General features: G+C 35.8%; 1 protein-coding gene across 1 annotated transcript in view; it reads left to right on the top strand.

Annotated features, from left to right (window-relative positions):
• GPC4 (glypican 4) overlaps positions 1-15,158 on the top strand; it is a 66,639-nt gene extending 51,481 nt beyond the window's left edge. The window contains exons 4-9 of the mRNA XM_072431938.1: positions 245-410; positions 6,991-7,121; positions 8,031-8,177; positions 8,384-8,514; positions 9,330-9,505; positions 9,894-15,158. Of these exons, the coding sequence (XP_072288039.1) occupies positions 245-410; positions 6,991-7,121; positions 8,031-8,177; positions 8,384-8,514; positions 9,330-9,505; positions 9,894-10,123 (981 nt within the window). The 3' untranslated portion in view covers positions 10,124-15,158. The remainder of the gene's footprint in view (positions 1-244; positions 411-6,990; positions 7,122-8,030; positions 8,178-8,383; positions 8,515-9,329; positions 9,506-9,893) is intronic.
• The last annotated feature ends 547 nt before the right edge of the window (positions 15,159-15,705 follow it).

Below are 15,705 nucleotides of genomic sequence, written 5' to 3'. Positions count from 1 at the left end.
CGTATTGTCAACCTGGAGAACGCCAGACCTCAGAAACCTAAAGAACAAATAAGTTGTTTCTATGGTGAGGTGCTCCATCTCAATGGTGATGTACTGTATATAAAGCCGCGCAAACCACCCAGCTTTCTGGTGGAATTGCATAGTTGGCTGGCCTCAGATTATCAAAGTGATTGCCATATTCAAAATGTTTTGTTGAAAATGTAGTTTTCATACTAAATTTGTCCCTTAATTCATTTTATTATAGGTAAATCCCACCCCTAACTGTGTACGAGCCATGATGAAGATGACCTACTGTCCTCATTGTAGAGGACTAGTAACCGTAAAGCCTTGCAACAACTACTGCTTGAATGTAATGAGAGGCTGTCTTGCCAATCCTGGAGATCTGGATACGGAATGGAACAATTTTATCGGTAGGTGAAAATTTATTTGTGTTGGTTTAAAAAAAAAAAAAAAGAAGTGATGTTTTAATGTTAAAAAGCTGCCTGGCTTGTCTTGTTTGCAGGCATTTTTGTTTTATTTTTATAATGCCTTTTATATTTGTTTGTGTCACCTTTGTTCAGATTAATTTTAGTTTTTTGGTCTTTAGTGGCCATGTTAATATTTTCTGAAAAGATTTCTGAGTATTGCTGTTCAGAAAACCTCAATTGCCCGCATCTTAATATTCAGAATTCCCTGGCCTCCATATAAGTGTGTGTGTGTCTTTGTTTTGTTTCTTGGTTTTACTTTACTATTGCACTTAGGACTTTATATAGGTAATGATAGTCCCTTCCAAGCCAGGTCATCATCACGGTTTCAAGTTCTAGGTTAAAATTTATAAAAGGCAAGATAGATTTTTGTTTATATATGGTATACTATTAACCTATTTAGATTTTTGTTTATTTGTGGTGTACTATTAATATATTTGTAGAAAGGTTGCACATTTTAGTTTATGGTTACTGATCTGACTTAAGCAGTCCAATTCTAATTGGCTTCTATGGATCACTACACTTAACATGTAACATTTCCCATGACCTAGAGATGTACCGTTTTGGGAATTTTTAGCCAAAATCTCTAGCACTGTTGTGGCCCCTTAAGCTGGAAAGTATACCCACAGGTACAAATACTGTGTAATATGATGGCGCTATATAATACTGTGTAATAATAATAATAAAAAAAGGTAATTATTATTCTTGTTCCACTAAGGGTATGTCATTGAAACCTTCAGTGGTCAAGACTTATAATTACAGATCTACAATTTAAAAAAATTAATACCTTTTTTAAATGTATTTATTTATTTTTTTGGAGGGGTTATTGATGTGTTTCCAAGAGAGCCTCACCTTTAAAACTCTATTGAATCTTTCTACCATAGTACCCTTAGTAGGAGCTCCTTATTGAATAGGGCTGCAGGCTACTTAGGTATAGTTCCTGCCTCTTGACTTGAATTAATATTTACCTTTATGTTAGTATTTCTCAGTGTTTCACCTCTGATGTGGTTATATTTTAACTCTTGTTTTCTGATAATGCACATCTGCTGTCTGCCAGGATTTGCTTCCAGGAAATTGATATTTTTTTTTCTCTGCCTTCATTGAAGTTAGCTAATACTAAACTAAATCTGCTATAATCTTGAAGCCAACTGGCTATTTCCACAAAGTCTGTTTTCATTAGGCGTTTCTCTGGGATGATCTCTATGTGGAAGTATTTTGGCTGCCCCGCTGGTATATACACTGTTACTTAATGCACATCAGGTTTCAGGCGCCCTAGGCACTGAACAATGCTGTAATCCCCAGAACCATGTCATGAATTTAACAAAATGCTTTAATTAATCTTAGCCTTGTATGCTACATTTTACCCCTCTTTTTACATTGTTTTAGATCCTCTATCCATTGTGCTGTTACCTCTTGATGAAGCCTAAAAACCCCAGCTTTTCTTTTCTCCTTTCTTGTATCTACCTCTCTATGAATTGTATTTAATTACTTTATTACGTTAGCTTATTAACGTGTGGGACGACCCTCCAGAGAAATATGCATGGCTCACTGTTGGCTAATCGTTTTTCTCCTTTGTTTCTGCTTCGGCAAAAATATCTGTATTGAACTGTCCCATTATGCTCTTGTCACATAACCGACAATGTGATCTGCAACATCATTTTTTGGTTGGTGTTGTCATTTACATGCAGTTTGCCCCAAAGCAAAATTAATCCCTTCAGCATTAAACATGATTACCCCGCTTTTTTTGCAATAATAATAAGAAAGAGTGTGTGTGTGAAATCAGTGATCAACTCAGAATTTTTTATAAGCTGAGTGGGAAGAAATTGTAGGCAGGTGGCAGCCCCTGTATTGTAACCCAACTCTTAAGTAACCACCCAAATACAGCCGGGTGGTTACTGAACAGTGCCGGGTGGAGCACCCGGCTAAAAGGGGCTGGGGAAAACACTGTGTATGTATGTGTTTGTGTATGTATACGTATACACACACACAGCTGTACATGTACAGTACCAATTGTTAGTCCTCAGGCTTATCTTTCGCATCCCCCTTTGTATTTTTTTTTTTGACATTTTCTATATTGAATGTCTTTTACAACCATACATGGCGTTGTGCCAGTGGGGTGCACAGTGATTTAGTTGTTGGAAATTCTGTAATACTGCTTGGCACAAATGTAATCTACTCCCCCTCGTGTGTTACGTGGATTTTGAATATGCTGCTGCTTTGCACCTGCAAGGCCCATGCCTACCCTGGCACCCCTTACCATGTAAAGGTGTGAAGGATGCCAGTATTTGTGGTTACTGGGATAGACCATATACACAACATCAGTACCCAATGTCCTGTACACCCTCTTTAAAAAAAAAAAAAAAAAAAAAAAAAAGACCCCTTTACAAAACAAGAACCAATAGAAGTATACTAATAGCAGTGTTCACAGAAGTTTTTTAAGCCAGATGGTGTCCAAACTCTTCAGTAACCACACAAAAACAGCTGAGTGGCAACTAAAAAGTCCTGGGTGGTGCGCTCAGCTAAAATGGACGGGGGAGAACACTGAATATTATTAAAGTACAGTGATATTTGTAATCTTTAATGCTGTAATTCTTCAATTAAAGGTAATTCAATGTAGTCGGCAGACAGTTACTTCCCACCAATCATAACTTTTGTCAATTTAATTCATACTAGGTGCTGGCTAACAGATACAATCTGGTGTTTCCTCACAAGTTCCGTTTTACATAAAAATTCTTTTGCCAAGATTAATCCATACTGCCAGAAGAGACACCATCTCGGATGTCCTGCAAATAAAATACTGTAGCCTATATGCACACTATACCCCCTTTTTTTTAATGAGCTCCTCTTCCATTGCACTCTATCAATGTCTATCTGCTACAGTTGAATATATTCTTTTGACCAATTATTATACCCCTTATCTTTTATAATTCCGTTCAGATGCTCAGCTGGAGACCAAATGCATTTTCTGTATCGACAGTCAAAAGCAAGAAGAGGAGGAGGGGGGGCGTGCATTCCTCAGCCCTGATACAAGTAATGCCATGGCATCAAGAATAACAAAAGGCCCAATTCGTATACAATTCCCATGCTCTTGTATATGGCCTGCCTAGCTCAGAGTTTACAAAGACCCCAAACAGGCTGAAGAATCAGGGGTTTGTGCTTCTTTTCAAGCTCTCACAAACACATTATTAATCTGGGGCCTTTCCCGGCCACAGAGGGAATACTAAATTACCAGATTAAATAATATGCAGTTAGTTGTCACAAATAAATAAAATCTAAAAATCAGATGCAAATACCATAAATTTGTATTCGTAGGTACCGGCAATGTTCAAAAAATATGCAGACTTTTTAATCCTGTCACATACGGACCAAAGAAGCAGCTTTGACAAGCAGCTAGTTCGGCTTGTGCTTTTCTATTTTCCAGGCCCTCATTTGCTGACACTTCAAAAGAATTTTTCCCCTCCTGTATCATAATGGTATATTCATGCCAATGGCCTTTGCTCAGAGATTTGAAGCAACTTTTTATTGAAAGCCATCACAAAACCGTCTGACTCCTTTGTTTTATTACATTTTCTTCCCTTTTACAAAATATGCATTTAGTCAGATTCTTGTCTCCAGGTCAGATCAACCAAATTCCATAGCAAGTGGCTTTGTCATTCCCTTTGTGCCCATGCTTAATGCTGGAAAAGAAGCAGAAGTTTTGAATTTCAGTCCTTTTTGAATATAGATTTTGTCTTTTTAATATATATGTAGTTAAAGAGGTAAGCCATTGGTAAAGTGATATTTTAGAATTTGGTGAAAGTAGGTTTATACACCTTGCAGCTGCCTATTTGTGACTCTTGTAGTTAGATCTTGGTGTTATTGTCCCCGTCTATATACTATATACCGAAATGTATTTGTTTTAGGCATTAGGAAATTCATCAGGTGGAGTGTAACAACCTTTGTTGGCTAAACGTTGTTTTAATTGGTTGACATATCCCCAGAAAGTTCTTGTGGGAACTTTCATTTTAAAGTTTAGAAAGGTTAAGTTGATGTGTGATTTACATCTTATTATTTCTTCCTTTTCTCATGTAATTGGAGATGTTCTTATTTATTTGTTCGTATTTTAGCAAAGCAGTGGCCCAGACTTTAAAAACTAAGTGGAGTCCAACCATTGTGGTTTAAATTATGAATCTGGCCTTAAAGTGTGATGCTTTCTATTAATTGGCCCCATTTCCTCTCATCCAAGCCAACCGATCTAGCTAACTTGCTTTTTGTGAACTGATTGGAATGATGGAACTGGATTTAGTATAACTGCACCAATTAACTATAATGTTTATTAAAAATTTAAAACACATGGAGCACAGACAGATTGTCTACAGGGGCTCAGCAGAGTGTCTTTCATTTAAAATATTAGCAATAGCTTTACGGTAGGAATATGGCACAATTCCTATAGTATTGACAGGACTTTATGGTCCATAATATATACAAATGTAATATAGTATATTAAAAAAAATGACACTCTTCTCCAGCATTCATGGCTTTCCCTGACAGGTACTCCCACTTGCTGATGTGAACAAGCGCTAATTAAATCAACAGAACTACAAAGCTTTGACCATTTGGTTGGCAATCGAAGGCTGGGGTAGTCCTGCCTTAAAGGCTGACACTGCATGCATTAGTCAGAATGGCCTATTCATGGCTTTGTTTTGTTTGGCCCAACACTTCTCCCAAGCATGTGTATTTGCAAACCTTTGAAATCTGGACATACTACTTCTTCAAAATTTGTATGTTCTTCAATTTACCTTAGACCAGTGGTCCCCAACCTTTTGGACGTCAGACTACTACATTTACAGACCCTGGACCTGAGCCATGTGTCACTCCAGGGGGAAGAAACTTCCCCCAGTGTGAGGTCATATTGCCAGAACACACCCACCCACTCTCCCATCACGGGTCTGTGCTTGCAATGGGAGAGTGGGTGGGTTGTGTCCGGAGACACAACCTGCCTACTGCCCTGAGCCTGCCATGGACACGGGGGACATGGTCCGCTTCTCTGGTCAGTGCGCCCTCCCAAATGGGGTCTTTCTCCTGATCCCACTGGAGGGTGCATCGGCCAGAGATACGGACCACTAAAATTTTCTTGCAGGCAACAAACGGGTTGGGGACTGCTGCTTTCGAATACATTGTTTTAATTTTATTTGATTGAATAAAATGATATCTATATATATATATCTATATATCTATATATATATCTATATATATATATATATATATATATATATATATATAAAAATATAAATGTCTGTGAGTAACTTTAATCTCCCTGATATGTTTTACTATGTATTTGTATTAGTTAAGGGATATAAGCAGTATAACTCCAGGATTATAGGTCCATTCCCTAAATTACCAGTAATTTGGTGGAGAAGTTGCTTGCTTCCTATTCATGTGATTGGGATATTTAAAGTTGACACAGATTGACCTTTGCAGAACAATTTATTGGAAAGTTTTTGGTATTTTCCTTTCTTTAAAATCTTTGCAAACATAATTGAATACAGTTGCTGATATTCTCAATTTCTGTATAGGTATTTGTTGAATCACAGGACTGCAAAAGGGAGTGTTTATAAAAGGTCTTATTGTTATTGTACAACTAGATACATGGCCATATACAGTCTAATGCTAAAAGTTGTGAGAGACCATGGCCTGATGTGACCGGTTGTTCCTAGGCCTATGGAGAACATTGGTTGTCCAACACACATGCTTCCATAATTGATGGGGGATCGGTTGTGCCTGTCTCCTAAGCATACCTTCACAGGAAGGGAGATTATCAACCAGTGTATGTAGGTATCCTATGTTTAGTTGTAAAATCACAGGATATATCTGTCTGTTTCAATAAAATGTCCTCCATCAATGTAGATGTTGATAAAACTAATATACACCACTGAGATTTCCTGGTGAAAAGAACCACTGTTTTCTTTTGAAAAAAAAATAATTTAACAATTTTACATTGGCTAATGGATTGCTATTTGACCTTTTTTCCTAATGTTTTAAATATTCCAACAAAACTTTCTTGGTCTTGGGTTCATTAAGTGTTGAATTACTGCCAGGTTTAGATTTCCTGCTTTGACAAAATGTGAAGTTTATATTGGAGTTCTAGAATTTAAACTTCACAAAGTGCCCTTTGAGCAGAGATATTCAAGCCCATAAGATGAGATTTTTACAACCAAATGCCGTACTTTTTATGAAGAATATGGTCATAACATTCTTGTTTGATGGATTTAGGCAGTTTTGTGAAAAGTTTTGATAGCTTTATGATATGAATGAGACATATGTGGCATTAATTCTATTAGTAATAACACAGTGTGATACTGTGCCGTTTTTGTGTCTTTAAACAAGATGTACAATAAATTGTAGTTCTCATGATGCCATTTTTTTCATTATGGAACTCAATGATTCACTGTGCAAATTCTGACATGATATCCAAGCAAAAAAAAAGTTTAGCCATACTTTGATTGGCTTTAGTTTTTTCCTAACAAACATGTTTTGTGTTTATTAGATGCTATGTTGTTGTTGGCTGAAAGATTAGAAGGCCCATTCAACATTGAGACCGTCATGGACCCAATCGATGTGAAAATTTCGGACGCCATCATGAACATGCAGGAAAATAGTATGCAAGTTTCACAGAAGGTATGTGTCCGAAGCCTTGACTATTTTTTTTTTCTTTTTAATTGGGGTAGGGGAAAAGTCTCACCAATCTAAAATACAGAAAGAAAAATTTAACTAAAAATATCCAGTTATACTTTCTTTGGATAACCCCTCCCATATTTTGGATTTTCCATGTAACTAGATTTTCATTACTTTTTGCATCCTCAGAACCCTCTTCTGTCTTTATGGCGGTGTTTTTTTGTTTTTTTTTTAAGGGGGGATTTTATTTTGTTTGGTAGGAATGTGATGCAAAAATAGCAAATCTTATTTACATGCAGATCAAAAGTGATTAATAAAAGTTACAGCGGGAGAGGCAGGAAGGGGGTGGGATAATCTAAACACTACAAGCGGTAGTTGCAGTAGTCACATTCTATTCAGATGGTTTAAAAAAATTGTGGTTGCTTTTGCTCAAGCAGACTTGGTATGTTGGTGTTATAATTTGTCACATCAATTTTGGTAAGCAATGCAGATATATGTGATGTAAAATATAGAAAGGAATCCAATAGAGCAGTGGTCTCCAACCTTTTGGACGTTACAGACCACAAAATCTACTGACTCCTGACCGTGCATGCACAGGGAGCCGTGTGTCACTCATTGGGGAAGAAACTTCCCCCAGAGTGACGTCATGATGTCAGAACCGCCAACTCTCCCATCGCAAGTCTGAGCCAGAGACACAACCACCTCGCCACCCTGAGCCTTCGTTGCATACAGGAGACATGGTCCACGACTCTGGCCGGTCCTTCTGACCCCGCTCAGGGGGGCACTAGCCAGAGCCGTGGACCACCAAAATTTTTTTCACAGTTTGGGGGCCGGTGCAGTGGAGTGTCCTTCACCGGTGACGAAATCACTAGTGTTCTTGTTTTTCTAATACAATTTATTTTTATTCAAAAGGTATTTCAAGGATGTGGACAGCCGAAGCCTCTTCCTCCAGCAAGGTCTTCTCGATCAGTATCGGGAGCAAATTTCAATGACCGATTTAGAGCTTACAGCCCAGATGAACGTCCCACAACTGCGGCTGGAACAAGTTTGGATAGACTGGTAGGTTAAGCTTTTTACTTGTACTTGTTCTTTGTTAGTTTTTCCAAAATATCACCTCCTTCATTATAAAATATTTCTGTGTTTAGGTAACTGTTCTACTGCTTGTAAAACTTTGCAATCTGAAATGCTGATCCTCATCTTCGTTTTTGTTGACCTTTTCTGAGGAGTCATTTAAAATGATAATTTCCTTTGTTTGCTGTCCACAGGTATCAGATGTGAAAGAGAAGTTGAAGTCCGCCAAGAAATTCTGGTCTTCTTTACCAGTTAGTATTTGTAAAAACAACTGGACATCAGGAGTGAATGAAGATGACTGTTGGAATGGAAGTGACAAAAGCAGGTTTGTATTTGACTTCTGGTAACCATAATCTTTATTGAAGTTATGCATTCACATACCTACTGTATCGTATCGTTTACACCTGATTACTCTAGCAAATTAGATGGTGGTATCGTTTATCTGGTCTTGTTGAAGGGTTAATGAATCATAGCAGTAAAGTTTTGCAGTATGAAAGTGTCGGCTCACATTTCCCTATCCAGTAAATGCTGGATTATGGTCAAGATGCTAATTAGACCCAAAGAAGCTGCAGAATATGCTGAAAAATGTCTTGAAAAAAGTCCAGTTGATTATGTCTTACTACTACCGTACTAGTTATACCATTATCTGAAAAAAATTTGGGCTTCCCAGACTTTCCCTGTTTCTGAATTGCCTGTTTCTGCTTGGTACATCACAGTTCCTTCTTCTACACTGTTGGCTTTTAAGGTGCATTTTACACCCCAATTTGAGAATCATGTCATTTTTACATATGTTTGAGTCATTTGTTTTTACCTCTTCTATTACTCTCCTTTCCATAACCCTACATTCTTCTCTGTGAATATTTCACTATCGAGTCTGAAGTCATATTTATTGTCCTTGTGTTTCATTTGTTTTTTGGTTCTTCCCTGCCCAGTCATGGTCAGATTTCCGAGGTCCAAGTCTTTTAGAGCTGACATTGCCATTCATAGCTGACATTTACAAAGCCCATGGATGTAACTGTATTTTGGCCATCATTTTCTTTCAAATATCAAATATTTCAAATATATTTCAAATATTTCAACAAAAAAAGTATTTTTTAAATGCCCCAAACTGTTTTTCCTAATATATTTTACTTTTATTAGGTATCTGTACGCTGTCATGAGCAATGGTCTTGCAAACCAGATAAACAATCCTGACGTGCAGGTGGATGTCACAAAACCAGACATGGTGATTCGCCGACAGATAATGGATTTGCGTGTGATGACAAACAAAATGAGGGGTGCATACAATGGCAATGATGTAAACTTCATTGATATAAGTAAGTATTTATTGCGTTAGTAAATTAGGTGTCTCTAATTCCAGGTTTTCAGTTTCCATTCTGCACCAATATCAGGAAACGCCAACATGTTAACACTAGATGATGTAAAAGTCCAAATATGGAATAAATATGGGTCATTTTGGTTAAAAAATGGAAATTAGTATTGTGTAGCTAATTGGGTGTTCCAATAACGCTAAGACCAATCGTTGGCAAACAGCTGAAATATATATGTTATGTTATTTCTGAAGTCCAGTCTTTTGGCCTATATAGTGTATAAATATGAATTGGTGTACACGGTTAAAAAATAATTGGCTCTCAAATGTTTTTGTATCTTTTTGTTTGTTTTTTTTGTTAGTTTACTTGACTCTTTTTGGTTTACGTTTTACAGGCGATGAGAACAGTGGTGATGGCAGTGGCAGCGGTGACTGTGAGGACTCAAAATGTTCATTACCTGTCCATCCAACACAAGGAACAAAGATTGGCAAAGCAGATCCGAAGGGCAGGATCATTGTACCAGAGAATGATCTCAACAAACTGCCCAGTGCAGCCTGGACCAACACTGCTTCCCTTTTCATCATTCTTCCAAGTGTCTTGTTTTTGGTGAGACAGTGGAGATAATAGAGGCATTTTGAAACACTCATGAAAAAGACTTCTCAGTATGGAAAGTGCACCTTTTTATAAAAAAAAAAAAAAAAACATCGAACAATTTTTATGTCTTTGTAAGCTGGACGAAGGTGTATTGTTTTTCTTTTTACCACCTTGCCACAGGGTCAAGTGCTGGATCTGTTGTCCCTCACCTCACTTATTTACCTGGAAAATGGACTTATCAATTTTTCCTGATGATCTAGGTTATTGTGGCAAGTAGACATGTATATACAGATCTGTAGGTAGCTGTGCTTTATCACATTTCCATGTCATTAGTCCCAGGGTCACACTCCTAAAGCAATTTTATTTTCTTTCCTGTCCCTATTTTTTTTTTATCTCCCCTTTAATTCTATCTGTACAGAAGTAAATTTTATTTATCTTGTCTTTTGGGAATAATGACCAAGCAGCCAACATATTAATGCTTTTAAGTGAAGTCTTTGTTTTAATGTATTTACAGATTAGGGATATCTGTGCAGTCTAATTTTACTGGCAGTGATGTATTTGGTATTTTGACCAAAAGTCACAAACTTCATGCTCAGGAGGAAATGATCTTCTTACTTTGTACCATTAGTGGTACTTTGTGCCATTAGATATCCCAGCCAATTGAAAATGTTGTGCAGGAAAAAATACATCTCTCCAGTTTTTATGCAATTTTTACAAGTTGGGCTTCAATTGAGCTTTTCTATCAGATTTCTGGGTTTGCCAGAGGTTTCAGCAGTTTGCTAAGCCTCGGCATTCCTTAGCAAAGTGTTACTCTGGTCCTGGGGAAATTCAGCTCTTTAAGAAGTGACTGCTGATTGACGATTCCTGTTTGCTAAGGAATGCTATATTAATACAGGTGTCCTGAAGTCAAATTTAAACCCAGTCTTCCTAATCAACTCAAAGCTTATGGACTATTCATATCATCTCTGGACTATGCCTCAAAAAAAGCTCAGTGTTTTTTTCCTAATAGGTCCAAGGGGATACAACATACACAAGCAACATCTCAAAAACAAAAAACGCAAATATTTTAAAAACATATACAGTGACTTTTGTTTAAAAAAAAAATGTAATGGTTCATTCAACACAGTTAGCACGTCGACAATTTCATTACACCACATCTGTAAAATACCCTAAATGTTTATACGCTTTTTTTTTTTTGTTTGTTTTTCTTTAAAGAAACATTTATACAATTAGTATAAATGTCACCCACAATGTTGGGATTTTGTTTTTATGTAAAAAAAAAGAAAAAGTAGCAAAACCTAAAGTCTGATTTCATGTATTTGTTTGAAGATCAAAAATTCAATAAACATGAATATTTTTAACAAACTGCCAAGAAAAGTCCTGACAGGTGTAATTTTAAAAGATGTCATGCCAGCACGCTTGTTAAGGGATACTTTGATTGGGCCATAACCTGTTATTTATTATGATGATTTCATAGTAATAGAAATTTTTCAAGTAAAATGTTTTAAAAAAAAAAAAAAAAAATTAAAAAAAATAAACCCTGGGAAAAAAAGTTGTAAATAACCGAGATTTGCTGATATTTAGTAACTACCTCAATTCTGAGGAATTTCCTTTAGTTCACGTTGAGGCTATTATTTTTAGTAGGAATGAGTCTGGTCTTTATAATATAGCTGCACCCAAGCTATCCCTATAGACCATACTTGATTGCTTTAAATGCAGAGCAGTGAACATTTTCCAGCTCTTCATCCAATTGTTCTAATTTGTCTTTTGTTAAGCACCCAAAACTTATTTCATTACACACAAAGCACTGTGTAATGATCAGAATTTCTTATTCATATGTTTTAGGCATGACATTTGATAGCATATAAGTAAAACCTTGGTTATAAAAAAAGTTATGTTCAGGTGCCTTTGGTGGAGTTTGTGTACCCGCAGTTGTTGGTTTCACCTTTTACAAATCTGTGTGCCACCAAGAATAAAGTGGGTGAGACAAGAACCGTCTATTGACCAAGTAGTTATTAAGACCGCAGTTTTTCAAGTAAAAATCTGTTACGGAAATTCCAAAAAAGTAAAACGTTTTAAAAACAAAAAAAAAAAGTTTGTACCCAACACGCCTTGAAAGGTGATTTTGTTTTGTTTTTTGACACAATATTAAAACTTTGCACAGCCTAAGGTTTGGCAGTTGGCAGTCCTGAGGTTGGAAATCATTTTTAGTTTAAATTAAGATATTAAATTTTTCATAACTGTATTCCATTGCTTAAAGCTTTCAGGTAAAGATTTGCCATCATTCTTAATCTGTAATTTAAGGTACACCATTCTAAATTCCATAAAAGATTTTGTATTAGGGTTTCTATTAATGCACATTTTTCACATATAAACAGATGGTAAATATTTTTACACTATGGTACTATCTTTAGGTTTTGAAATTTTAGTAAAAAAAAACTAAAAAAACTAAACACATTTTTTGAAAGTAGTGATTTGTTTATATTTTTACTGCTTATGGGTGACATGTCAAGAGGAATTTTGCAGCCTACGGATTTTAATTTTGTATTAGAATGTCAGGAGCGCCCTGCAAGTAAGAAGGTAGGGGAGGTAAACCAACCTGAAATATCTGTCTGCATACGTTAATATTTATTTAAACTATGAAGGAAAGAGCAAGTAGTTGTATATTAATCTATGATAAACTAGGTGTGAATATATATATATATATATATTTGTGTAAATGTAATCATTGGATATACATATAATTGCCAACAGATTTTATCAAGGCAGCAAAACGTTGCTTATATGGCATACTCACACCTCCCAACCCTCCCTATTTTCAGATGTGGTCCCAGTTCAGATTGGACTGGGATTACAAAAGATTGGTTAGGTTTTTCCTAAAATATAGTTGGAACATGGCAGTTTTGGGCAAAGTTTGGATGATTTCGACACGAGACAGATTTTTCCAAATTTAGGGGTATGCATACATGTTGTAGTATTAGCAAACACATTATACAAAATACAATATTCTTGTTATTTTACTGTTAAATATTGTTACAAAATAGGTTTAATTTTAAAATTCATTTTGAATACCGCATGTAATGCCATATGTGTACATATTCGGCCAATTAAGAATTTGGGTATGTATGGTCATACGCCGTAGTTCAAAGCACCAATTTATTCATTATTCATTTGTATGCCTTCATTGCTTTAACTTTTTAGCTGTCATAAGATGGTGGACACTACAGGCTATTTTAACAGCCAGTATGTTAATGGTATTTTATAAGAACCAGTCTTTTATTCATGTAATTATTTTTTTATTAATAAATGTGCCTTTTTAATGTAGAAGATTTGCTTTTTTTTGTCTTTGGCTGTCGTGATGGGGATTTTTTTTAACATACAGACAAGGCATTATATAAATAAAAAAAATGTACATAGTTTTGTGGGGCATACGTATTTGTGGTTGGCAATTTAATCCATAATAAACACATTTACTTTTTTATTATTAATTATTTTACCATTTGTTACCAAAAATTGTACATGAAAAAGTTTGGCCACATTGTGTCGTTTTACTAGATTTTTCTCCTTATATCTGTACCATTATAAAAGACTACAAACACAAATGTGAATTGTTTTGACACACGAGTACTATACCCCAAGCCTTTTTTTTTTTTTTTTTTTTTTTTTTTTTAAATTTTATACATGCACTAAAAAAGAAAAACTGTGCTTTTATGCATAGCTAAATCTACTTTTTCAGAGTATATTTGCACAAACCAAAACCTAACAAGTTACTTAGTAACTATAAAGTAATTTAGTAAAGGAAGACTGTCGGCCTTTGCAGGGTTTTTGTAATTTTGGTTTATTGGACACTTTACGTGTGTGGAGAAACAAGAGGCGTGTTGGTTTAACAGTGGTACTTGCTAAATTATAGAAGTGTGTAACTGTACTGGGATTGTATTACAGAATTTGGAAGCTTTAGTATCCTTTTTTTTTTTTCCCTGTGCGTGTTTTTTTTTTTTTCTTCTTTTTGAATATTATGTAATAAAATGGCTACAGAAAAATTTTTTTGCAAAGTGGTGAAAATTTGTATTTTTATGGCTGCATATTTCAGAACTTATACACACCATGTTATTAAAGAGGAACTAAACTCAAAAGTCCCCAAACAACAAAAATACACTTACCTTCAATCCCGCAGGGAAGTCCGATCCATCCGGAGATCTCTTCTATCAGGTCCTGCATAGTCCCAGCATCCGTATTCGGGTCGGCGCTCCATGCGCCGCCATCTTCCCCTCTTTTTTCTGCTTCTTCTTCCTATGTCATCTGATCTCCCAACAGGGTCACTGCGCTTGTGTGAGATCGGCAAGGGCTGTCTACCCTTTTATGTAAAGTGAAACTTCTGAGTTTAGGTACGCTTTAAATGCTAGATTTACTATTAACTACTCATTGACATTGAGATTTTTTAATTGTAAGTGAACAGAAGTCTAAGTAGCACCCAACCTGTGTAGAGTTGTAGAGTTGGGACAATCTCCCTTATCACATGGAATTTACTCAAAGAATGTGTTTTAGAGTTGTTTCTAATAACTGAACAGGTTGGTATTCCCTTTCACATCCTTTGAAACATATTTTTTTACAGTGGCACAATGGTGTAATGCTCACATCGTGTTGGGTGGGATGGGGTAATAGAATATATATTTTTATATATTTGCTACACAAACAATACCCTTCCTTTTAAAAAAGGGTACCCATTACCATTTATTACAATAGTTATGTATGTCTGTAATTTTTCTTTGTACTTAAGTCCCCTGATTGACTGACTTATATTCTTAAATCCTTAAAATACATTTTCAATCCTGAAAATTTGTTAAGTTGGAAAATTAGGTTGGGTAATGTTAACTTTTATATATAGTTGCAGCCTATGCACAATAAAAAAAAAAATTGTAGTTCATCCTTCTGGAAATGTCATTTTGTGTCTCTATGTACTAAAATGTGCATGTTGTACAATATACTGTTTTACTGTCAAAGTTCCTGGCATTAAATACCCAAACATTTATGCTCCAACAGACCGAATTAAATACATGAAAATACATTTTCTGTGTTCTATTTTTTGTCACTGATGCTTTGTTATTTAGCTTTAGTGGTAAGCTATAACCAGAACTGTGTGGTATTCTTCAAATGCAGACAGAGAACAATGCCTGCTTTTGTGCCCTACAATTCTGTGTGTCAGCCAAGCACAGTAGCAGCGTAATATGTTGGTATTGGATTTTGTTGCCAGTTCACATAGCGAGTTACATTTCAGAGAATCAAATGACAAGAAGCTGGAGTCCTACACATCATTAAAGGGTGACAATTGCAAGGCAATTAACATAAAAAGATTTAATAAAAAGAAATTGCAGAGTGAACTTTCTCCTCAACTGTAGAAGTTCTGATTTTTTTTTTTACCTGTTATCTGCAATTGCTTCTTTATTTGTCTGTACTCATTGGGGGACCTTTGTTTTTTTTGTGTGAATGTGGCACACCCATGCTAAAGGTAATACAGTTTGAAGATTTCTACTCATCCAGGAATGTTTTCCTGCCCAGCTTCTCCTATTGATACCTTTTTGCACTAGCCCCCCTAATAAAGAACCATTTAATAT

The sequence above is a fragment of the Pyxicephalus adspersus genome, chromosome Z (genome assembly GCF_032062135.1).
Source record: "Pyxicephalus adspersus chromosome Z, UCB_Pads_2.0, whole genome shotgun sequence".
NCBI lineage: Eukaryota > Metazoa > Chordata > Amphibia > Anura > Pyxicephalidae > Pyxicephalus > Pyxicephalus adspersus.
This window is presented reverse-complemented; position numbering and strand designations above follow the sequence as displayed.